This window comes from Cervus elaphus, chromosome 29, assembly GCF_910594005.1.
Source record: "Cervus elaphus chromosome 29, mCerEla1.1, whole genome shotgun sequence".
Classification (NCBI taxonomy): Eukaryota; Metazoa; Chordata; class Mammalia; order Artiodactyla; family Cervidae; genus Cervus; species Cervus elaphus.
In genome coordinates, this window is record NC_057843.1 from 60,627,081 (window position 1) to 60,653,084 (window position 26,004).

Consider the following 26,004-nt stretch of genomic DNA (forward strand, 5'->3'; position numbering starts at 1 on the left):
ATATATAATAATTTTAAATGAGCATGATCTGTAAAAATATTGAATCACTATATTGTACACTTGAAACTAATATTGTCAATCAATTATACCAAATGTTTTTTTTTAAAAGAGTGGAGGCTTGGGTAGCAGCTAAGACCATCCCCTCCGCCACCTCCGAGGCACCGTCAAGGGACCTGCCACCAAGGCAGGCAGCCTTGAGTCCTTCTCAGGGGCCTGACCAGGCTGGGCTGAAACGATGGTCTGGGCCAGATTCCCCCTTAAGCCTTTGCTTCATCTTTACTCCTGAAGAAATGTGTTTGCTGAGTTTTAAACAGAAAAGAACGGTTCACGAAGTCTTCCAAAGAGCAAATTTGAAAAAGATAAAGTAACATTAAGTATAATTTTAATGTTAATGTAGATGTTAAATGAGGAACAATGATATTGGGCTTATATGTAAAATCTCCTTTGAAAAACAAGTTTGAAAACTAGTGGAATAGACTGATAAATCGCTCTACATGCAATGAACATGAATACCCATAAATCACCTTTAGGAGTGTGTGTGTGTGTGTGTGTGCCGCTGTGTCTATGAATATGAGAATGTGAATTACCAAAGATAGCAAGAGCTGCAAGAATGCAACCGAAGCAGTGATGTGGCGATTCACTAACCCCGATATCTCCTGGAAAATTAATTATAGGTGCTTGAGGGTCTAGAGGACTGTGTGTCGTTGGTATCCAAATGGATCCTTGCTCATTATCCTTGTGCTAATTTAGGGCTTACTATGGCCCAGGCATTCTGCCTGTCTAAATCTCTTTAATACCCCAAACCCAGGACTTCCCTTGTGGTCCAGGGGTTGAGACTTCGCCTTCCAATGTAGGGGGTGCAGGTTTGATCCCTAGTCGGAGAGCTAAGATCCCACATGCCTCATGGCCAAAAAACCAAAACATAAAAAAAACCCCAAAACCCAGAAATTCAATAAAGACTTTAAAAATCGTCCACATCAAATTAAAAAAAAAAATCCCCACAACCCTTTAAGGTGGGCCCTATTGAGGGTCTCAGAGAGGCCACTGCCATGGGGAACTGCCTTACCTAGGGACACATCTCTCCTGGGCCCAGCCATGGCCAGTGGCTGACTGACAAGAAGACCCAAAGGCTCAGGCCCCGTGCCTCACTCTGGACAGTGGTGAGGGCCATCCCGGCTCCAGAACTCCTCTAGGATTGGGGGTAGCCTCAGCTGCAAACTTCAGATCAACTTCTTGCTCTGCCCAATCCTGCCACCCTCACTTCCTTACAGTATATTTCCTAAGCTCATTCTTCCACAAACCTTCTACATCTAAGACTCTGTCCCCGAGTCTGTTTATAGGACGTCCAAACTAAGGTGTCATCCCATTTCAGAGATGTGAACCTAGGAAGTCTGTCTCCAGAGACCATGCCCTTAAGCATTTCACACTATTGCCTCTTAAGGAAGACAAAAGTGGGCACCTCCCTGCATCCAGTCCCTTCTGGACTTACCCCCACCTCCACTCCCTGCTCCACAGTCTACATTGCTCTGTTTAGACTCCAGGTCTCTTTTATTGTCCTTTAGTCACTACCTCATGTCTGACTCTTTTGTGACCCCATGGACTGCAGCCGGCCAGGCTCCTCTGTCCATGGGATTTCCCAGGCAAGAATACTGGAGTAGGTTGCCACTTCCTTCTGCAGGCGGTCTTCCCGACCCAGGGGTCGAACCTGTGTCTCCTGCATTGGCAGGTAGATTCTTTACCACTGAGCCACCTGGGAAGCCCCCGGGTCTCTACTCACTGAAAATTAATAAAATTTCACTAAAAATTGTCGTCAGGAGGCCAGAAGGGGGAGCTCTCACACACAAATCACTCATATTATTCACTCTCTCAACATCCCAACAGGAAGAGACATACCTTGTATCTCTGGCAGGAAGCCACCCTAGCTTACTATCACCAGCAGGAAAGAAGATTTCTCCTTGCCTGGCAACAGGTCTGCCAACGAGAGACTGCCACAACTCAGCCAATGAAAAGCCACTATGATCCGAACTCCCCGTTTCCTTCAATGGACTTTTGTTTATAGTGGCCACTTCCGACTTCCCCTTCTCTATAAGAGTTCCCTCTCCCATGCTGAGCTGGACTTACATGTGGTTTGCCATGGCTGCATGTCCTCAACTGCAGTTCTTTGCTGCTCCTATATAAACCCCTTTTGCTGGTAACGGGCTTCTTGATTGTTTTAGGATAACATTACCAAACACTGGTTTAAGCAAGAATTTTAGAAAGCTTGAATTCCACTGAAAAAGAAGAAAGGGGGTGAAACGGTATTGCAATTCCATGAGAAAAGGAATCTTTCCAGCTTCTTTCACCCCTGTCCCACAGGGCTGGCCATTAGCTTGGCAGGCACAGGGGGTTACATCCAAGTGTGTGTGAGTAACCCCCGCTCAAGTACACACAGGCTGAGCGGGCGTCCATTAGCGTTCAAAGCTTGTCAGCTGAAATTTGCGTCAGCTGTCCTGCCCTGACCATAGACGACGTCCCTCCTGCTCAGCAAGCTCACAGGCTAACAGCCCTTGACACACACTGAGGGGCATGCTGATCCGATGCAGAGAGAAACGCACGGGGGGTGTTAGTATTACAGACCTCTCCAGATTTGTTTCCCGTACAGGATCTGGGTGTATCTTTATCTAAAGATTTCCCTTAATAGTGGGGATACCATTAATGTCTAACTATATTACTTACTTTAAAATGTTTGCTCACTATTTATAGTCTCAACATTTTAAAATGTACGTTCTTAGGTTTCTGTATTGGAAAGGCAAGCAAACTTTTGCTGGGTTAATAACTGTTTGGTTGGACACAGCTTGCAAATACTATAATTTCCCTTTAAAATGACTTAGCAAATAACTTATGATATCTTGACAAACACTTGAAAATAACTAATAAATATCCCCATAACAAATCATAGCTTTAAAATGATCACACCTAATGGGGAGCTATTGCTCAATGAGCACAGAATTTCTGTTTGTAAAGAGGAAAGCATTTTGGAGATGGATGTGGTGATGGTTTCACAACAGTGTGAATATGTTCAGGGTCACTGAATTGTATACTTACAAATGGTTAAAATGGTAAATTTTATGTTACATACATTTGGTTATAATTTTTAAAAAAGGAGAGATGAGGTAAAAAGATTGAGAACTACTGCCATAGAAGAAGCTTTATAATGTGAGGGATCAGAACAAACGGTTGGGAAGAATTAAAAAGGAAAGATATCTGAGTGTGAAGTGTAAGTGCTTCCAGGACCCCGCAGGTCTGTCTGAATGGAAGTTATGGTGACTTCAGCTTTCTTTTTGGTGCTTGTCTTGTGCTGTTTACATTTTCTGTAATGGAAATGTGATATTTCAGTAACCAGAAAAAGAAATAAACATGTATGTGTGTATAAATGTAAATATATATGAATAAGAGGGTAGTAAAATTCCCTCCCTCTCCCCAATCAGGGACGCAGTGAGTAAAAGGCAAGCTGCTGCTTCTAGGATGATCTGGCCAAACTGAGACCTGTAGAACATACCCCCAGATAGCAGCAGCTGGGTATCAAGGAGGATCGCCCACCTAGAAATGAAGGACCAGAGTCTTGGCTTCAGCCTTGCCTCTTATTTATACAGAAAGCTGAGCACCAAAGAATTGATGCTTTTGAACTGTGGTGTTGGAGAAGACTCTTGAGAGTCTCTTGGACAGCAAGGAGATCCAACCAGTCCATCCTAAAGGAAATCAGTCCTGAATGTTCATTGGAAGGACTGATGCTGAAGCTGAAACTCCAATATTACGGCCACTCAGCTCCTCTCTCATGAGCTTTGTGATGCTGGGTAAACTAACCTCTCTGTTTTCTTGCCTGAAAAATGCTGATAATAACAGTCTATAACATCTCCACTGTGTGGGGTTGTACCGAATATTAGTTTGGTAGGCCTGCCTTAACAAAATACCCAGACTGGGTGATTTAAAAGAAATTTCTTGTCTCACAGTTCCAGAGGCCCAAGACAAGGGTGTCAGCAGGGCTGGTTCCTTTTGAGGGCCGTGAGGGAGAATCAGCTCCCCAGCTACTGGTAGCTTGCTGGCAGTCGTTGGCATTTCTTAGCTTACGGACTCCATCTTCTCGTGGGGTTCTTCCCCGTGGGTATGTCTGTCTCCAAATTTCCTCTTTCTATAAGGACACTATTTGCACTGGATTATCCTACTGCACTATGACCTCATCTTGACTAATTACATCTGTAAGGACCTGATTTCCCAAAGAGGTCACATTCTGAGGTACTTTTCATTTAGAGTTCAACACATGGATTTTTGTTGTTCTTCAGTCGCTAAGTTGTGTCCAACCCTTTATGACCCCCATGGACTGCAGTACATGATGCTTCCCTGTCCTTCACTATCTCCCAGAGTTTACTCAAACTGAGGTCCATTGAGTCAGGGATGCCATCCAACCATCTCATTTTCTGTCACCCCCTTCTCCTCTTGCCCTCAATCTTTCCCAGCATCAGGGTCTTTTCCAAAGAGCCAGCTCTTTGCATCAGGTGGCCAAAATATTGGAGATTCAGCTTCAGGATCAGTTCTTCCAATGAATATTCAGGGTTGATTTCCTTTAGGATTGATTGGTTTGATCTCCTTGCTGTCCAAGGGACTCTCAAGAGTCTTCTCCAGCACCACAGTTTGAAAGCATCAATTCTTTACTCTCAGCCTTGTTTGTGAAAGTGGTCCAACTCTCACATCCATACATGACTACTGGGAAGCCCATAGCTTTGACTATACACCTTTGTCAGCAAAGTGATGTTTCTGCTTTTTAATACACTGTCTAGGTGTGTCATAGCTCTTCTTCCAAGCTCCTAACAGGGGTTATTATGAGAACGAAATGAGACACGACATTTAAGGGCCCAGCAGGTTACCCAGCACACAGTGAGCAGGCAGCACTGTTAGCCGTTCCCATCATCATGACATCAGTTATCACAGCAAGGTCAGCACAGCCACCACATCACTGAACCTCTGCTTCTTGCAGGGACCTGAACCGAATTCACACACAGGGCTTCTGCCGAAGTTCTCATAAGACGGGGCACTCCCCCACACTGCTTTTCACAAGGAAACAGCTATTTTTGCCCTGACTTGAGGAAGTCAAACCTTCAAGCTCTGGAAGGCTAGGCATCAATTCAAACAAATTGCTAAACCACATTATTTTGATCTTTCAAATTTATCTGACGGCAGAAGGAGTAGGCTTCTTCCCTGCGCTGTACATTATCTGCAGTCATTTGTAATTGTGTTTAAATAAATGGGGGGAGAGCAGCCAGGCAGTACCCAAGAACAGATCTGGAGACACTTGCATTTAGAATCAGAAGCCTTGGGATGTGGATCTGAGACAGGCTCCCTAGCAATGCACCGTGGGACCCAAGCACAGCTACTTTGCCTTGCTGAGACACAATTTCCTAATTCATTCAGTCAGCAAACGTGTTTCATGGAGTAAGAGCCAGTGTTACACAGGGATAGAGAGGATTACAGGCCCCGGGGCCGGGAGGGGCTCAGAGACTCACTGTCCAACGGGGAGGGCCAGGTGGACACACAAATGACCCAGTGCAGAGGGGGGACCTCAACATCCTCTCCTACTAACACGGGGAGAGCGGTTCCTGCTCTCCTTCCCGAGCATCTAATGTGGCTGTTTGGACAGTGAGTTCCTTGCCGGGCAAGCCTTTTATCTTACTCTTCCTGCCTGGCCCAGGCCTGGCTGATAGGGTGTGCTGGAAATGCTAGTTGAGTTAATAGAACACCTAAATGGTTAAGAACATGGGCTTCTGAGTCAGCCAGACTGGTCAGCTTTGAATGCAGTGACACTGGCTATTTGTCGGATGCTCAGTAAATCATTTATCTTTGCTCAGCCTGCTCAGCCTTTTTTTTTTTTTTTAATAATGATATGGTTGCTAATTAGCTAAATCATTCACTCATTTAATAGATATTTAGTAGGCATCTACTACGTCCTAGGTACCCAGTTCTAAGTCTCAGCGATATGGCAGAAAATGAAGCAGACAATGAAGAAGAAAAAAAGAGCGCACATCAAGTCAGGTAACTATTGTGAAGAAGAACGAAAGGGATGGGACTGCAATTTTGAATAGGGTGCCAGGGAAGCACGTGTGGATGTGTGGACAAAGACGCGACATCGGTCAAAGAGGCAGAGGCAGCTCACTGGGAGGAGCATTCCCGGCACTGGAAATTGCACACCCCCTGCCGGGTGGCCGTCTTAAACATCACGTTCAACAACATGTGTACGGTGCTCAAGATGCTGCCTGGGATGCAGCAGGATCTCATTAATGGAGAGCTATTATTAGCGTGACATTAATAAATGTAATTGTATTGAGGAAAGAAGAAGACAGAGACTATAAATGTACCCTCTGCACACGGCAGTCACATTGAGGGTTATTGTTACAGTTGCTGTTTATTACTAGCAATTAATTACCTCCAGGAAATGCTCCTGACAGTCTGAAGTTACAGGGGGCCCAAGAGCCAGCCCCTCCCTCCTCAGGCTCTGGGACTTGAGTCCTAGCGAGATGCTGATGGGGAAGACTCGGGGCGGGGTAAAGGCTGGGTTTCTCTCCTGCCTCACAGAGGAAGGAGTGAGAGCCCCTCACGCCCACCCCCACACATACCTGGGTCAGGGAGATTTCCACAACCTGCGTGAGACAGTGACACCAGCTGTCACGGCAGTAATTTGGGAATCGCCATCAGCAGATTCAAGAACGATAGACCCTGTTAAAACTTCTGTTGTCAGTTCTGATTATTTACTGGATAGCAAAAGTCTTTCGTTTATAGCAGCCTGGAAGGCAGCAGAGTAGGGGAGTGTGACCGAATTTCTCCATCGTGTGTGGATTCAATCCCAAGAAGTTAACTCAAGGTTACCAGTGTTTACTGAGCTTCCTCCAGGTGTAAGTGCTAGGCAAAGTACTGTGGGGACCGGAGGGGTGAAAACTGTGGCTGCCACAAGTCTGGGAGCTGCCAATTCACTGGAGAATATGAATACAGCTTTCCCACAGGCAGACTGCAAGAGGCAGGGATAGGAGCCGGGTGCAATGGACTATAAGGGAGAGGAGTCTGGAACTGGCTACCTGGTGTAGGGGAGGAGATGGGAGAGACTTCATGCTAAACTTAATGCACAGTTAATAATTAGCTTACAGTAAACATTCCCTCTTTAAAATGCTTAAGATTCCCACACAGACACCTATATGTCTCAGATGGGGTCCCCTGGAAGTAGAGCCTAGGACAGGGAATCATGTGCAAGGCATAGATTAAATGCGTGTTCTTGGGAGAAACCTGTAGGGGGAGAGGAAGAGTTGGGAGGCCAAGCTCTGTGGGACGTGTTTCCGAGTGAGGCAACTCTCCGCCCGATCCTCCCGGGAGCCCCTGGAGGTGAAAGGCGCCGGCGTCACACCAGCCAGCCACGGCTGCGGGCTGCGGGGGGCCGGGGGGTGAGGCCCAGGCACCTCCAGGCTGGGAGGCTCCATCCGCGTGGGACCTGGCGGGGCACCCGCACAGCCGCGGGACGGGCAACCCTCAGCTAACTCCTGAAAGGGCGGGGCTCTGGCGGGGGCCCCAGCAGCGCTTCTGGGAACGAGACGGAGTGAAGATTCTTAGGGCTGCGGGACCCTCAGTGCCATGGGGCTCGGCTACAGGGAGGGACGGGGACTGGGCAGATGCCTTCCACCTGCACGGTGACAATCAAATCCCCAGCCTGCATGGAGGCAGCAGGTAGAGAACGCGAACGTGCCCCGACAGCCTTATACGAGTTCACAGGTGTGTTGAGAGAATTAAATGAGAATTAAATACGTGAAACAGACTGGCACTTCAGAGAGAATGATTGTGAGACTTGATTCTGAATATTCCTTGATTTAGACCTGCATAAACTGGGCTTTGAAAAATCATCATAATAACTTGGGGATAATAATAATAGTCATGATGATGATACTACTGGGTACTGAACACCATTGTTACTTCTCACATCAACCCTATGAAGTAGGTTATATTTCCCTACATAGATGAGGGAACCGAGGCACAGATAGGTAAGCAATTTTCCTGAGGTCACACAGCCCTAAGAGCTGGACTGAACTGTGGCCTCCTTTTGCCTGACTTTTCAAATCTTCATTTCCTGTTACAGTTCATCACTGCCATGCCCTGGGAAATGGTGCATTTTATGTGAGTTTGAGGGTAGGCTGCTTAGCCAGGGAATAAAGGGAGAGAGATTAGGTTCCCAAACCAGCGCCCATGTTAAGTTTGTGGATAATGCAGTTTCAGTGGAACTGCTTGGGTCTGGGACAGGGTGGAGACAAGTAGGGTGCAGGGGAGGTTCTGCAAGGGTTTGCTGTTGATCCTGGGCAACAGCCAGAAACACTCATGAAGGGAGACCTTAGAACAGAAAGCAGAGAGTGACGTCGGGAACTAGTACGAGGTCACTGGGACAAGCCCCGTTTTCTGGGACGCGCAGTTGGCACATCACACTTGGACCACGGCAGAGTTTCTGACAAGCTCTCGAGGGACTGCTTCGAGGATAAAATCCAAACAGGTGGGATCAGGAGAGTCCAGGGGATGGAGTCATGACTGGTTGAATGACCAGCCCCCAAAGGGGTCAAATCCTAAGTTGGTAGGGTTTTCTCTACTTCTGGGTGGAGTTCCTATAGTATTCCAGTTCTTGTCTCACTCAAATTCAACCTAAAAAAAAAAAACTATAGGCAAAATGATGATATCAAATATAAGGCACAAATGGGTCACTGGTGGGAAGCTTCTGTATTGGAGAATAAAACCAGGACCCCAAAGATCAGAGAGGCAGGAGAGATAGGCAGACTTGAACAACATGGCATTTAATTCATCCGTGTGTGTGTGTGTGTGTGTGTGTGTGTAGCGTAAAGTTTCCTGTTTGATAAAAAAATCAGCTTCAGGGTCACAGCGTGGCCAGGCAACAGTGGGAATGAAATAAATGAGGCTTCAGTCAACAGTGCGTCATTTTCCTGGGACGAGGAGCTGGTTAGCTTCCTCTAATGACCTGATTCCAAGAACTTAGTTAGTGATTGGGATCCCAGACAAACAGCTTCCTCTAGGATGTCCTCTTTTCAGGCAAAATATTGATTGGGGATGGGGGCAGTATTTGAGTCTTAGTAGAGATAAGAATCCCATGGACAGAGGAGCCTGGTTGGCTGCCTTCTATGGGGTCGCACAGAGTCGGACACGACTGAAGCGACTTAGCAGCAGCAGCAGAGATAATTTTTTTTAAATCTCAATTAAAAACTTGAAGTTTAAGGGGCACACCGGTGAAGGCTGGATTCCCATTCTTCAGCAACAAACACAAACAGATCAATGAACTCTGCAAACTGCCACCTGCTGTCTTCATAACCTTCTTGGTGAGATCAATTAGTGATAACAGCCATCAGAGATGACTGCATGAACTTAAGGCTGCAGGCCTCTCCCAAGATGTTAAATTGAGATGTCTAGGCCCGCAGCTGTTTGAGAGAGTCTGGGCGAAGGATGAAGATTTGGTCTATTATTATATCTGGAGGAACTCATGGGTCACCCTCTTTGCAGCTGTGATCGCTTCTACATGAGATCCACCCACAGGGAGTGAGGAGGTGATCACAGGAAATAGTTTAGAAAGAATGGGCCCCCTTCTCACGGTCAAAAATATTCCCAAGAGCCCCTTTCAATTTCTCTGTGCCCAAGTGCTCTGGTAAGCCTCACAGCCCTGACCCAAGCCTGGGGTAAAGGCTCTCAGTGACCTCCTAGAGAATCTGGTGCACACAATAGGATATAATGAGATTCTATGAATTTAACCTTTGTCAAAGGCACCACAAAATAAATATGGTGTCGTTTCAAAAGACAAACCAGAAGAAACATTCACTAAAGGACAGACACTGCTGGTTAGAGCCCTCCTATCTTGGTCTGACACACCCAAAGGATGTGTCCATTTTGAGGGCTGGAACATCATCCTTTTTGGGGAAAGAGACTGGAAACTGGGAGGAATTAAAACATGATCACCCCCCAAAAATTTAAGCTTTGGTTTTTTCACCTGTAAACTCAGCACACATTCCCAAGTAGCCTTTGAAGGGCTATGGATATCAGCTTGTTGATGAATTCAGCACCTCTTTGGTAGAAAAGCCTTCTTGGAGGAGTCTACTAAGCCACAGTGTATGGCCTGAGTGCTAGGGAGGAGGGAACTTGGCATTGCACCCTCACTCCCCAGGGCGTGGCAGAAGGAGAACTCACAGCCCAGGCACCTGCGGTTACCCACACATGGAGTTTTGCTCACTGAACTGCGGGAAAATCCAGGACAGCTTCCTGGTTTTCACTCTCATAAGCAGAATGGAGTCCCTGCTCCAAGGGTCTGGGCTGACCTTGGACAGTGACTGGCAATTGTTATCTACCATCTCTCTACCACGGGGTAGGGAACCCACCGACCACATCATTCTTCTTTGTGCTCCCAGCTCCTAGCACCCAGCACAGGATCTGCTAAGGAGTGAATGAATGGAGGAACAAATACATCTGACAGAGCCCCAAGCAATTCTCAACGTCGCTATTTGAGACTCACCAGGACTACCTGTTAATAATGGGAATTTTTTGGCGCTGCTGCAAAGCCACTGGATCAGAAGTTCTGAGGCAGGGCTAGGAAATGTGCATTTTTAACGAAGTTCCCTGGGAGATTCCCACCTGTGTATAGAAGTTTATGAATTGCTGCCCTAGAGGAACTCTGCTGACTGGGATTCTCAGAATACTCTGGGCTTTTGAGACCTAACAGCCAATTGAAGCCTGAGTTTTATCCGGTGTTTGTTAGAAGAAGGGTTTCCAGGTGAGAAAGCATTCTGAGATTCGCAGCCCAGAGAGAGGTAATGACAGGGCCAGCAGCCCTGTGGGCTCAGGGACTCAGAGGAGCAGGCGCCCGGACCATCGGGGGCGGCTGGGGACACGGGTCCTGTTCGCCAGTGTTCTCAGAGGAAGGCGGCTGGGAGGAGAGCGCTTAAGAAAATTAAAGAGACGAGGGCCCCAGACCAAGCCAGAGTCCCGACCTGGGGTGCCCGAAGAAATCTCTGTAACACACCAGCTGGCAGCCACAGGCCTGGCTCCCAGGCGAGAATGCATACTGAATCAATTGAAATCGAGTCACGGATACAATTAATTTAATGTGTTTAAACGATTTTCCGTATAGTAAACACGCTGAATGAGGGTGACCCAGAATAAAGTGACTGTCTGAGAACGGAAAAATGGAGACCGTGTGTGCTGTATAATAAAAACCCTTCAGCAAATAGAAAACGCTTCAATTTATTCCTACCTCCTGTTCCTTTCCTTTCCAACTCTTTATTTATGTCTGAACTTGGCCTTCTGCGGTCTCCTTGGACCACAGGGACACTTTTTATTTTGTCAGAAGTCGGTCTTTTTTCTCTGATCAGAAGACAATTTTAATGAAATCTGTCTCGAGCCCAGTGACAAGCACACATTAATATGTGACGAAGGGAATGAGGAAGGGGAAAAAACACCTGAAGACCTGTTTCACTACTGCACTCTTTCCCTCAACTAATGGAAGATTTGTATAAAGAGGAGAGAGACAGCACCAGGGTGGTGATGGCAGGCCCATCTGAGCTACTGTCCTGCCTCAATCGAACCTTCTTTCTGTGTGACTTTGAAACTCCCCGGCCGTACCTCACATACTCACCCATGACCCGAGGGGGTTGAATTTGAGGATCTCTAAGATCGCTTTCAGTTCTGACATTCGCCGAATCGTGAGTCACAAATGAGACCAGGCATAAATATGCATCAAGGAATGTCCCATCAAAAAGAAACTCATCTTCAAGCCGTGTAAAGCCTTTCAGGCAGCCTCAAGCAGGGATCGTGTATTATTTGGCAGCATTTAGGAGTAGTTATAAATGATCTCCACCTAAGCTACATCAGGCATCTAGACAAAATGCTGCATTCCAGGATTAGGAGAGGTTTCCTAGATTCTGTAGCTCTCTATCCAGCCGCTTCAACTTGGGATACCACAAATTCATTCTATTAAATGGGAAATAAAGCATGACAAGATGGCCTGAAAAAGTGGACCTGTATTTTGAGACAGCTTCGCCACAATGCTACTAGTGGGACCCCTGGTGAATTCCACCCTTCTCTAAGACCCTGTCTGTGAATTTGTTCCATGGATAGAAAGGACTTCTGAGGCCTTTGGTGCTCTGTGGAGACTTTCTGAGAGAGAGGTTTCAGGAGAGGAGAGGTGGGACGTGGAGGGGGCTGATCTGGAAGGGCTCTGGGCTCTTCTTCCATTCACCTGAGAATCTCCTCTTTAATTTATATTACACACCAGGGACCACATACAATCTGATAACAAGTTCTAAGGATGAAAAAAAAGAACTTTTTGAAACCACCGGGCTGAGGAAAGTTGTTAAAGTTTTCAGTCTGCGTCCAGGCTGCCCTGCAGACATGACCTTTACCGATAATTAACAAGAGCCTTCACTTCCAAGTCGTGGGAGCAGATGTCCAGGTCTCAGGTCGAGAGGGGCTCCATTTAGGAACTTGGAACTCTCTTTCTTTTCAGCAAACCTCAATGTTCCCCAATGCCCAGAGCAGTGGTTCTAAACTCTACTGTGCATTAGGGGGTCTGTGATGGCTGTGCCCCAACCCTGAGATTCTGATCCAGTGGGTCTGGGGTTAGGCTCAAGAATTTGCATTTCTAACCAGCTCCTAGGAGATGCTGGTGCTGCTGGTCAAGGCACACTTGGAAAATTGTTGGCCTGTAAGACAAGGCCAGCCTCCTTAGCTTTCCCTACAGAGCTGTGCCCCAGCTCACCCTCCCAGCCTCACCACCCTCCCTTTCAATATTCCCAACAAAGTACATGCACCCCACCACACTCCATCTGGAGGGACTGCCAGCCCCCTGTCTGCAGGTCTAAGGCACAACCCAAAAGATTCCACTTCCAAAGTCTTCCAGGACTCTTTGTTAAAGGTCACAGAAATGCGCCTAGGCTCACACAGTCTCTCCCATGGTGCGGAGCACTTTCAACCTCTTAATGTCATTTGAGTCCAGGTCTCACCCCTGCATCTGGACCACAGACTCCAGGACAAGGAGTCCACCTTACCTTGCAGTCCACACCATAGTCTACCCCCAACACCTGCACAAGTTCTGGCCTGTCAGACCAACCGCCCAAGCCTGAGCACACGCAGAGAGGAACATGGACATGTAAGAAATACCCCAGTCAGCTCATCTCATATACTCCCAAGAAAGACTGATTCTCCAAATGCCTTTTTAAATTAGAACAATGGGCAGCACTTTAGCCATTTCAAACTATTCTTTAGGCAAATTTCCCTAATTTTCTGGGAGCACAGTCAGTGACAAATACATCATCATGAGACATAAATGACGACCATTTATGTTCATGACCAGAAGGTAGTGTGATGCAGCTATTAAGAGCTAGACCCAGGTTCAAATCCTAACTCTACCTCCGATTAGCTGCTATGGTACTTAAATGTTCCAAGCTCCAGGCTCCTCAGCTTTATCAGGGGTGGTAACAGCACCCACTTCCTAGGGATGGCACACAGATGCAGTGAGACAATTATTAACTACAATGACCACTAGCATTTCCTCCGTGTCTACATGTGCCTAGCACTGGGCATACACCATCAAGCTAATCTACATAAATGCTTAGCACATACCTAGCACATCATAAGCATTCAATAAATAGTGATTCTCATCATTGCCAATTTTCCTGACTTCTCTGCAAGCCAGTCATTATTATTCCCATTTGCCAGCTATTTCAAGAATCTTGAAACTCAGAACAAGTAGCTTGCTCAAGCAACTGCTAGGGCAGTTTTTAATCTGTAACAGCTAATGTTTATGACTGCCTTGCCAGGTAGGTATTATTCCCATTTGGGGGCTGAAAAAACCCTGTAGTCTGAAGACCATAACGTGAAAGTGAATGCCCAGGATTTGAATCTGACTCTGGATCTAGAGCTTCTGTTGGCTCACCCCCACCCCGCCAGCTGGTGGGTTCCACCTGCTCTGTGTCACCTCACTATGGCCTTTCCAATCCTCGAGTTACATAGAGAGGCAGTTTCCCAACACATCGAGGAGCGTTACTGGCCATGCCCGTTTCAGCAGCCTTGCAATCCCAGAGCCCACAGGAAGTTATTTCAACAAGCGAGAAAATGAACCATATATCAGAGGGCCTGTAACACAGTGCCTCTTGCCCAGGACGTCTCCAAGAGGCGCTAAGGAAAGCAGAGCCCGGGGGCCTGGGACTGACCGTGACCCCGAAGAAGTTGGTCTCGTTCATGGCATTGAGGATGATCTTGCCCAGTGTGTGGTCTGTGTAGTTGAAGTCCTGGATCCGCTGGTGCCGGCTGCTGGCGTGCAGCGTCTCCATGGCCCTCTGAAGCGTCTTGGCGATGACCCAGATGCCGTCGTAAGCGTACCCGTGGAACTTGCTGGGTCCTACCCCTGACCGCTTGTTGTTATATTCTCTCTCATACTGCTGTGGCGTCTGGAAAATAAGGAGGCCGGGGAACACCAAGTTACAGGCAGCCGGGACATGAAGCACGCCGTGCTGAGAGCTGACCCTCCCCAGTGCTTATCGTCAGCCAGGCACGGTGCCAGGCTCTTAACGGGCATCACCGCATCTAACCCCCACAACGACCTTGTACGCCGGGACTGTTACTGTCCCCATTTGCAGATGAGAAAATTGACTCAGGAAAGCTAACTTGCCTAGGACCAAGTGAGTGGCAGCTGGTATCTGAACCCTGGCTGTCCGCCAAGACCAGTGGGAGGAAAAATGCATCCTGAGCAGGCCTCCTCCTGACATTAGCTGGGCCTGGAGCTACAGTAACAGTGGAGGCCCGTATACCATATGTCTAAATAGTAAGTTATAGACGACAAACAGACTGTTCAATAAAATATTTTCTATCTTTTTGTCATAATGGGTTAAAGGAGGGTAAATAAACCTTCCTAACAAGCTGGAAGGCCAGGTTTGAATTCAGAAGTCTGACTCCTCAGAGCTTCAGTCTGGACACAGAAGCACCGGGGAAGCTAACTTTGCTCCGGGACCCACCCCCTTCTCTTCCCACTGGACTCCACCCCACAGGCCAGTCAAGCTCGGTCCACCTTCTTCTAGCATCAGTAGTCCCATGACCACCCAGACGCTCAGACCTCCCTGAAGAGGCTCCTTGGACCCTGGATGTGGCTCCAGGCTCTTGGGCAGGGAATTCAGGGTATGGCCCAGGCTTGGGAGGGGCGCAGTGCAGGGGGGCAGGTCCCTGTGGCCTTGTGGAGTTTGAACCCCGTGGGGCTTGAGTGAGGTCCTCTTAGAGCATGGGGTCCAGGGCCGGTCCTAGTTGTCCAGAGGTAAGGTCCCTTCTGATCTCTACATTGTGCTCGTCCCTTTCATCTTCCATAATGTAGCAGGGTCTGCGAATAACTTCGCATTAAAATTTTTTTTTCTCCCATTGAGCTGGATTTCATAAAAGAATTTCATTGGTAATATTAACATTCTGATTGAGGCCACAAAGTAATGAAACTGCCTTTTTACTCTAGTCCCTGAGGCTTATAGATCCAAATGAATGCCGCTCCAGGGGAACCCATTACCCTCAGCTCTTCATGGGCCTTTTCTCAAATCACTTCTGGACTCCTCTGCCAGAAATGTCATCAGAGCCCATGGCTTAGTCTTTGGATAAACCCTCCTTGGGGACAAATCAAACACAGAAACCAGAACTCACTGTCAGTTTATACCAGAAAAGGCCCCTTGGAGACGGTCACACACGCCGTCTCAATCTGCAGCAGGGGACACAGAGAGGTCTAGCGACTTGGCCAAGGTCACACAGCGTTAGCATGTGTGTCTCTGTGAGTATAGCTAGACTGTCTCATTTTATCTTTGCTGCTTCTCATATGTTTGAATTTTGAGGTCATAACTGCCTTTTGAAAACCACTCCAAGTTGTTCGAGGCCAGTTTTGGTATCCGAGTAGAGTGGTGAAGCTGAGCCATTGAAGGCTGGGTCACTCTGTGGCTGGATCTCAAGTCTCTCACCCTTGGCTCGAGCTGTTAGCAGAGCCTGGGTACAACCAAGCCCCTCCAAATGTGGAATCTGCCTGACCAAATACGAATGGTATCTCAGCAACAAATCCACCACCTTTAAAAAAAAAACACAAAAAAACATTTTGGCTCCTATTGGATAGCTCAGGTTTTATCTATTTATGATTTCCTTTGGAAATGCATCATGTCCAGCCATCACTGTTTTGTTCATCAGTCAAAACACCCAGCAGAAGTTCTTCAATTCCAAGGGTTCTTCAAGGAGACAGCACCGTCTCTAGCCCAGCCCAGCTCCTCAAGCCCCTTCTCATAGGGAACTGCACCCCTCCACCTGGAGGCTGGCTCTCTCCACAGGCATCCTTTGCCTGCTCACTTCTTATCAGGGAGCATGAGATAGTGTATTATGAGGCTTTCTCTCTTCCCTGAACCTGCTGGGTCTCCCTCACTCACACCAAATTTGTTTGCACTCGAGGCTGTTGCATTAGATGCCTCCTCTGCCAGGAAGCTTCTACCCCAGCTCTTGCCTGATATTCTCGGCACACAAACGTCAACACGTGTCATCTCTCAGGGATGCTTCCCTGACCTACCCTTTCCACAACTTCCTCCTGCCAGGCAATCTCTATCCACTAGTTTTATCTTCTCTATTGCAATTTTTACTTCCTCCAATGCATCTACCCAAAGAATTAAGCTCCAATGGGTCAGGGGTGTTATCTTGATCACAGAACCCAAAACAATATCAGCAGATACCCTTTCTAAGCATCAGTTTCTCCATCTGAAAAGTGAGGAGGTTGGACCAGGTGATCTAGAAGCTTCCTCCTGGTGAGTGATCCAGGCAGGAGCCTGGCACAGTGGTAAGAACACAGGATTTGGAAGCAGGCTTACCTGCCCTCCAGTTAGCTCAGTGGTTTGGTAACGTGACCTGGGGCTGGGGTCCCATCTCCTGCAGGTCTCTGCAGCCTCCCGTCTAGGTGGCTGTGACAGCTTGGTGAGATGAAGTGTGTCCAGGACGTGTTGCTGCCCCAAGAACTCCAGTCACCGCTAGTGACAGCACAGGTGCTTGCTCACCTGGCCACCTGGAACCGCTGCTCGCCCACGATGCCCTGGAGACCCCGGACTTCGCCTGTGCCGATAGCGGGTAGCAGCCCTCCCGTGTGTGAATGGCCTACTTTTACTTCCTTAGCTAATTTCCAATTATTGGACATTGAGGCTTTTTCTAATTTTTCCCAATTACAGGATTGCAAAAAAAGCATCCTTGTATCTAAATTTTCTGAACGCACACTGCTAATTATTTTTTCGGAAGAAATTCCCAGATATATAATTGCTGAGGCAAAAGGTATAAAAACCTTCAATGCTATTCACACATCTAAAGGGCCAAATTATCCTCCCCAACCATGAAAAGCTAAAATTCCACTCCATATGAAAGTGCCCATTTCCTTGCATCCTGGACCACAGTAGGCATTTCTTTTTTTCTTTCTTTCTTTTAAGCTGCTGAGCATGCAGGATCTTGGTTCTCCAACCAGGGATCAAACCTGTGCCCCTGCAGTGGAGGTGCAGAGTCTAACCACTGGGCCACCAGGGAAGTCCCTCAATTTTTAAAATCATTGTCAGTTTCTCAAGTTAACAAAAAAATGTACATCTCTTTTCATTTTAATTTGCATTTCTCTGGTTAACTATTAAGAGTGATCTCCTTTCACACATTGATGCGCAACTTTCACTTCAGAGACGTGTTTCCTCTTTATACCATATTGCTATATTGAGAGTCACAACTTTTAAAGCTTTGTTTCAACATATCCTTGTTATTTTTCTATTTGGCTATATTTTTCTTAACTTTAAAATGTAATTTGGGGGAATTCCTTGGCAGTCCAGGGGTTAGGATTCCATGTTTTCACTGCAGAGGGCCTGGATTCAATCCCTGCTTGGGGAACTGAAATCCTACAAGATGCGCGCTGTGGCCAAAAGAAAGAGAAGAAGAAAAAAAGAAATTTGGGTCTATTTCAGGCTGTTAATTCAGCTATTGGCTATTTTTAAAGTATTAAAAATTTACCTGAATGTCTATTTATCTAATTAATTGCTTAAGCATCAAAGGAACGAGGCCTCTTGAACTCTTCTCTCCAAGACTGCTGCTGCGAGGCTTTTTCTGATGCAGGCAAAGGCATCCAAGGGTTGGTGGTGTCTCTCTGAGTCCTGTTTGTTCAACCTAATGAGTACATTCAGATGATGTTTTGAGACTTCTTCTCTATCCAGGACATGCCACTGGGGCATCCTTGAAGGTTTCTGTGACATTCTTAAAGGTGTTGTGGGTGGGGGAAGTCAGACCTTCGGTAAACAGAGTATTGCCTCACCAGGAGGTAAATGAGTGTAGTTTTTAAACTTCTTTGATATAGTTTATTGGCGATATTTTCATGTGTGTAGATAATAGAGTGGATCAGGATCAGACTGTTTATTCATTTGATACTGGGGCCAACACAAGCCCCTATATATTTTTTAGGTGTACCTCTTATAAATCCCTATATTTTTCTATCTCATAAAACTGTTCATCAGCCAGGGGAAAGGGGTTTGGAGAACACTGGCAACGTGCCTCACTTCTGTGGGTAAAGTCCTTGGAGTGGGACACCCGGGTAGCTTAGCCCTGAAAGGTGACCTCATCCTCACTGTCTTTGCAAGCACCAGGCTGAAGTCATTGCTATCACACTATGTCCGGGACCATTCATCACTGTTCCCCGGTGAAGCTGGCGCCGATCTCCCTCAGGCAAAACAATGACAGCAGGAAGAGACACTCACAATTGTCTGAGAAAAGCTAATAGTTGTTCTTAAAGCAGGTCTCCAATTATTCAGGGCAGAAGAATTCCTTCCGCTGTAAAGCAGACACTGAAAACTGATTGATTACTCACGCTCTGAGGTCAAGTTTATCTTGAGAGGCTAAAAGTTTCTGAGAAAACAAGTTTTACATGAAGAGTCCCAATTACTGACAGGTTGTGCCCCACATATTTTTGAGAGGCAGTTGCTGGAACGTGGAACATATTTTCATACAGAAATTATGTTATAAATAGTGGTTAGGTTCCCAGGCTAGCCCACACAAGTTAGCTACCCCACACCGTGACTAAACGTTATGGGTCTGTCATTCCAACAGAACCAGGCTGAGTCCTGCTTCTTGGGGGAGGGGAAGTCTCACGGACAGAAGAGAGGAGAAGAGGGAAACATCTCCCTCCACATCTCCAACTGCCACCCCCAACCCCGCAGAGTGGCAAAGCCAGCAGAGTTTCTCTCTAGCACCCTTTGTGGGATGCTGCGACCACAGTCTCCTTTGGAAGGTCCACTAGGGGACAGTCTATGGGCTCTTCTAGTCTAGTTTGTAGGTCACCCAAGGAGCCTGTTGAGAATGCAGGGCCCTACATTTTGTTTTGTTGTGTCTGTGGGATAACTCGGACAACTGTATTTTAAAAGCTGTTTTAAGACTTTAAGAATACATAAATTGGTTAACATTGATTAAGTCCCTCTTACAATCTGATTATTGGATTTTCTCAATAGCAACCTCCAGGTGTTTTCTGAGCTCTTTCTCAGACTCTTTCAGTGCTGGGAAAGTCACTACGTCTTCAGGGAGAGCCTTCCACTTGAGGAATGCCTGACGTCTATGAGATCAGTCTTCCAGATACAGAGATTACACCTATCTCCCTGCAGCTTGCTATGTCTTTCTGTGGAGCTGCAAAGAACACGTCTGCATCCTCTTATCCATAACATATCTCAAAGAGCCGAAGTCAGTGACACGCTTACCCTGTCCTCAATGTGCTATATTCTTCACCTTTTAAGCAAAACAGTCTCAAGTCAGACATCCACTCTATGACGAAATAGGTTATATGAGACTAAAGCTCCCATGAAGAACATTAAGGAAAGCAGAATAAAATATAAATATAGCTATCCAAAGGCATCAGAAAGAGACCAGGACATCTATGACTTGAAGAACCAAGATCCTGGAGGAAAGAGAGATGTTTTGAGAAGAGTCCAACACTCTTTGCTGCTTCCCCTGGAGGCAGCAGTATTTGTTGATCTGCAAGTGGGAAGGCCAGTTGTAGGAACAGAAAACAGTGGATCCGTGTTTTCATCAGTGCCTCAGAGATGGGAAGACAAAAAACCATAGTTCAGGGTCATCAGGGTGGCAAGGCTCATAAGGCCAAGGTCTCAGAGGAAGAGGAACCACAGGGTACCAGTGTGGACACTGACATCTGCACTTGCGATATTTGCTGATACCTAAGCTGCATTTGGTGATGGACAGGGAGGCCTGGCGTGCTCCCATTCATGGGGTCGCAAAGAGTCAGACGCGACTGAGCGACTGAAATGAACTGAACTGAAACTGCATAAGGAGGATGGCATGGCAAACCACTCCAGAATTCTTGCCCGGAGAATACCCATGGACGGAGGAGTCTGGCGGGCTACAGTCCACGGGCTCGCGAAGAGTCGGACGTGACTGAGTGACTAGGCACGCACACGCCGCATGAAACGGGGATGAGAGGCCAGGTGAGAAGTGCTGGCCAAGGGGATAAGAACACAGGCAGGCATGTTCAAAGGCTCAGGACATCAGGAACAGAAGTTGGAGTCCAGGGCCAGTAAACATCCCAGGATTTTAGTTTAGAATGTTGAAGGACAGACAGGAATAAAGTCAAACCAAAACAGACCAGGTATTATGGAAACTAAAGCCAAGCCTGGAACCATCTCAGTTCTTGGCTGGATAAAGTGAACTGCCCCTATTCCGCTTGCTCAAAGAGAAAAGTCTTCTCTGAAGAAAGATAATGCCACCTGCAGCTTCTTTAATTTTTCATATTGAATTCAATTAATTACACTTACTAGGTATACCAGGTAATAGGATCAAATCTTAAAAAAAAAAACAAAAGAAGGAAAGAAGGAAGAAAGAAAGGAAAGAAGAAAAATAGGCAAGATCTACAGGTGGTTCATATCTTGAATTTATTAGGCCTGGACTTTATTGTAGCAGGTTTCTGTGTTCAAGAAAATAGACAAAAGATACAGAATATCACTGGAAAACAGGGAGCAAAGAAAGAAAAAAAATAAATAAAATCAAAATCCTAAAAATTTTAAAATATTAATACAGCAAATGAAATTAAGAACTCAACAGATGGATGAAACAGCATATTAGACACAGCAGAAAGTAGGTTAGTCTTTTCTGACCACAGTGCAGTAAGATTAGATCTCAATTACAGGAAAAAAATTGTTTAAACTTCAAACATATGGAGGCTAAATAACACGCTTCTGAATAACCAACAAATCATAGAAGAAATCAAAAAAGAAATCAAAATATGTATAGAAATGAATGAAAATGAAAACACAACAACCCAAAACCTATGGGACACTGTAAAAGCAGTGCTAAGGGGAAGGTTCATAGCATTACAGGCTTACATCAAGAAACAAGAAAAAAACCAAATAAATAACCTAACTCTACACCTAAAGCAATTAGAGAAGGAAGAAATGAAGAACCCCAGAGTTAGCAGAAGGAAAGAAATCTTAAAAATCAGGGCGGAAATAAATGCAAAAGAAACTAAAGAGACCATAGCAAAAATCAACAAAGCTAAAAGCTGGTTTTTTTGAAAAAATAAACAAAATTGACAAACCATTAGTAAGACTCATTAAGAAACAAAGAGAGAAAAACCAAATTAACAAAATTAGAAATGAAAATGGAGAGATCACAACAGACAACACTGAAATACAAAGGATCATAAGAGACTACTACCAGCAGCTCTATGCCAATAAAATGGACAACTTGGATGAAATGGACAAATTCTTAGAAAAGTATAACTTTCCAAAACTGCACCAGGAAGAAATAGAAGATCTTAACAGACCCATCACAAGCAAGGAAATCGAAACTGTCATCAAAAATCTTCCAGCAAACAAAAGCCCAGGACCAGATGGCTTCACAGCTGAATTCTACCAAAAATTTAGAGAAGAGCTAACACCTATCTTACTCAAACTCTTCCAGAAAATTGCAGATGAAGGTAAGCTTCCAAACTCATTCTATGAGGCCACCATCACCCTAATTCCAAAACCAGACAAAGATGCCACAAAAAAAGAAAACTACAGGCCAATATTACTGATGAACATAGATGCAAAAATCCTTAACAAAATTCTAGCAAACAGAATCCAACAACATATTAAAAAAATCATACACCATGACCAAGTGGGCTTTATCCCAGGAATGCCAGGATTCTTTAATATCCGCAAATCAATCAATGTAATACACCACATTAACAAATTGAAAGATAAAAACCATATGATTATCTCAATAGATGCAGAGAAAGCCTTTGACAAAATTCAACACTCATTTATGATTAAAACTCTCCAAAAAGCAGGAATAGAAGGAACATACCTCAACATAATAAAAGCTATATATGACAAACCCACAGCAAGCATCACCCTCAATGGTGAAAAATTGAAGGCATTTCCCCTGAAATCAGGAACAAGACAAGGGTGCCCACTCTCACCACTACTATTCAACATAGTGTTGGAAGTTCTGGCCACAGCAATCAGAGCAGAAAAAGAAGTAAAAGGAATCCAGATAGGAAAAGAAGAAGTAAAACTCTCACTGTTTGCAGATGACATGATCCTCTATATAGAAAACCCTAAAGACTCTACCAGAAAATTACTAGAGCTAATCAATGAATATAGTAAAGTTACAGGATATAAAATTAACACACAGAAATCCCTTGCATTCCTATATACTAACAATGAAAAAACAGAAAGAGAAATTAAAGAAACAATACCATTCACCATTGCAACAAAAAGAATAAAATACTTAGGAGTATATCTACCTAAAGAAACAAAGGACCTATACATAGAAAACTATAAAACACTGATGAAAGAAATCAAAGAGGACACAAACAGATGGAGAAACATACCGTGTTCATGGATTGGAAGAATCAATATTGTCAAAATGGCTATTCTACCCAAAGCAGTCTATAGATTCAATGCAATCCCTATCAAGCTACCAACGGTATTTTTCACAGAACTAGACCAAAGAATTTCACAATTTGTATGGAAATACAAAAAACCTCGAATAGCCAAAATAATCTTGAGAAAGAAGAATGGAACTGGAGGAATCAACCTGCCTGACTTCAGACTCTACTACAAAGCCACAGTCATCAAGACAGTATGGTACTGGCACAAAGACAGAAATATAGATCAATGGAACAGAATAGAAAGCCCAGAGATAAATCCACGGACCTATGGACACCTTATCTTTGACAAAGGAGGCAAGGATATACAATGGAAAAAAGACAACCTCTTTAACAAGTGGTGCTGGGAAAACTGGTCAACCACTTGTAAAAGAATGAAACTAGAACACTTTCTAACACCATACACAAAAATAAACTCAAAATGGATTAAAGATCTAAATGTAAGACCAGAAACTATAAAACTCCTAGAGGAGAACATAGGCAAAACACTCTCCGACATAAATCACAGCAAGATCCTCTATGACCCACCTCCCAGAATATTGGAAATAAAAGCAAAACTAAACAAATGGGACCTAATGAAACTTAAAAGCTTTTGCACTACAAAGGAAACTATAAGTAAGGTGAAAAGACAGCCCTCAGATTGGGAGAAAATAATAGCAAATGAAGAAACGGAAAAAGGATTAATCTCAAAAATATACAAGCAACTCCTGCAGCTCAATTCCAGAAAAATAAATGACCCAATCAAAAAATGGGCCAAAGAACTAAACAGACATTTCTCCAAAGAAGACATACAGATGGCTAACAAACACATGAAAAGATGCTCAACATCACTCATTATTAGAGAAATGCAAATCAAAACCACAATGAGGTACCATTACACGCCAGTCAGGATGGCTGCTATCCAAAAGTCTACAAGCAATAAATGCTGGAGAGGGTGTGGAGAAAAGGGAACCCTCTTACACTGTTGGTGGGAATGCAAACTAGTACAGCCGCTATGGAAAACAGTGTGGAGATTTCTTAAAAAACTGGAAATAGAACTGCCATATGACCCAGCAATCCCACTTCTGGGCATACACACTGAGGAAACCAGATCTGAAAGAGACACGTGCACCCCAATGTTCATCGCAGCACTGTTTATAATAGCCAGGACATGGAAGCAACCTAGATGCCCATCAGCAGATGAATGGATAAGGAAGCTGTGGTACATATACACCATGGAATATTACTCAGCCATTAAAAAGAATTCATTTGAACCAGTCCTAATGAGATGGATGAAGCTGGAGCCCATTATACAGAGTGAAGTAAGCCAGAAAGATAAAGAACATTACAGCATACTAACACATATATATGGAATTTAGAAAGGTGATAACGATAACCCTATATGCAAAACAGAAAAAGAGACACAGAAATACAGAACAGACTTTTGAACTTTGTGGGAGAATGTGAGGGTGGGATATTTCAAAAGAACAGCATGTATACTATCTATGGTGAAACAGATCACCAGCCCAGGTGGGATGCATGAGACAAGTGCTCCGGCCTGGTGCACTGGGAAGACCCAGAGGAATTGGGTGGAGAGGGAGGTGGGAGGGGGGATCGGGATTGGGAATACATGTAAATCCATGGCTGATTCATATCAATGTATGACAAAACCCACTGGAAAAAAAAAATAATAAAAAAAAAAGAAAGTAGGTTAGTGAACTGAAGAAATGTGAGTCGTGAATATTCAGCCTGAGGCACAGGGAGGGAAAAAGGAGAGAAAATAAACATAAGAGACACATGGAATGCGTTGAAAATGTACAGCGCATGTGTGACCGGTGTCCTAAGATGTGAGAAAAGGTTAAAAAGGTAGAAGCAGTATTTAAGGGATATTTTCCTAGAATTTCCCCCAATACATATCAATCCACTGATTCATGAAGTTCCACAATGCTTAGACTCCAACCAAGATAAAACCAAGCAAAACCGTACTTCACACAGCATATAAAACTGCTGAAGAGTCAAGCAAAGATAAACTCTTAAAAGCAGTTAGAGAGAGAGAAAAAAAAGGGATGTATTATCTTCAAAAGAGCAACAATTAGTCTGATGGCTGATTTAACAGAAACAAGGGATGCTAAAAGACGATGAAATGACCTCTGAAAGTGCTAAAAGAAAATAACAGACCACCTAGAATTCTACACCTAATTAATATATCTCTCAATATTAAAGGCGAAAGAAAATTTTAGACAATCAGAAACTGAGAGAATGTGTTTCCAGCAAAACCAAAAAAAGTCTTTTCTTTCTTTAAAAGAAAGACCAAGAGAAGTTCTACAGGCAGAAAGAAAATGATCACAAACAGAACCGAAATGAAGGGAGGAATGAGAAGTAAAGTGAAATATATGAGTAGATCTAAATGAAACATGACATCAGGTTCAAGGACACCCAAGAAAATCTTCTAGAAGAAGAACAAAGATGAGGGACTTAACATTACCAGTCATCAGGTCTTAAAAAACTTCAGTTATTGAGGTAGTGTGGTACTGCTTAAAGGATAGGCAAATAGGCCAGTGGAAGAGAACAGAAAGTCCAGAAATAGATCTACACACACATGTAGATCTAAACACACTGAGACTAAGTTGCTTCAGTCGTGTCTGACTCTTTGCGACACCATCCACTGTAGCCTGCCAGGCGCCTCTGTCCATGGAATTCTCCAGGCAAGAACACTGGATCGGGCAGCCATTCCCTTCTTCACGGGATCTTCCTGACCCAGGGATGGAACCTGGTTCTCCTGCATTGCAGACAGATTCTTTACCGTCTGAGCCACAGGGCAGCCCCAAGAACCCTGGAGTGGACAGCCATTCCCTTCTCCAGGGGATCTTCCCAAACCAGGGGTCGAACCCGGGTCTCCCACATTGCAGGCAGATTCTTTACCCTTTGAGCCGCCAGGGATGCCCACCTCAGATGTTACATAAAATCAGTTTCACATGATTTCTGTATCTAAAAGTGAAAGGTAAAACAAACTTCCCAAAGACAAGATAGAAAAA

At 45.0% G+C, this 26,004-nt stretch overlaps 1 protein-coding gene across 1 annotated transcript in view; it reads right to left on the bottom strand.

Annotated features, from left to right (window-relative positions):
* The window catches only part of GABBR2 (gamma-aminobutyric acid type B receptor subunit 2), a 359,033-nt gene that overhangs the window by 117,331 nt on the left and 215,698 nt on the right, over nt 1–26,004 (bottom strand). The window contains exon 7 of the mRNA XM_043890615.1: nt 14,259–14,495. Coding sequence (XP_043746550.1) covers nt 14,259–14,495 — 237 coding nt within the window. The remainder of the gene's footprint in view (nt 1–14,258; nt 14,496–26,004) is intronic.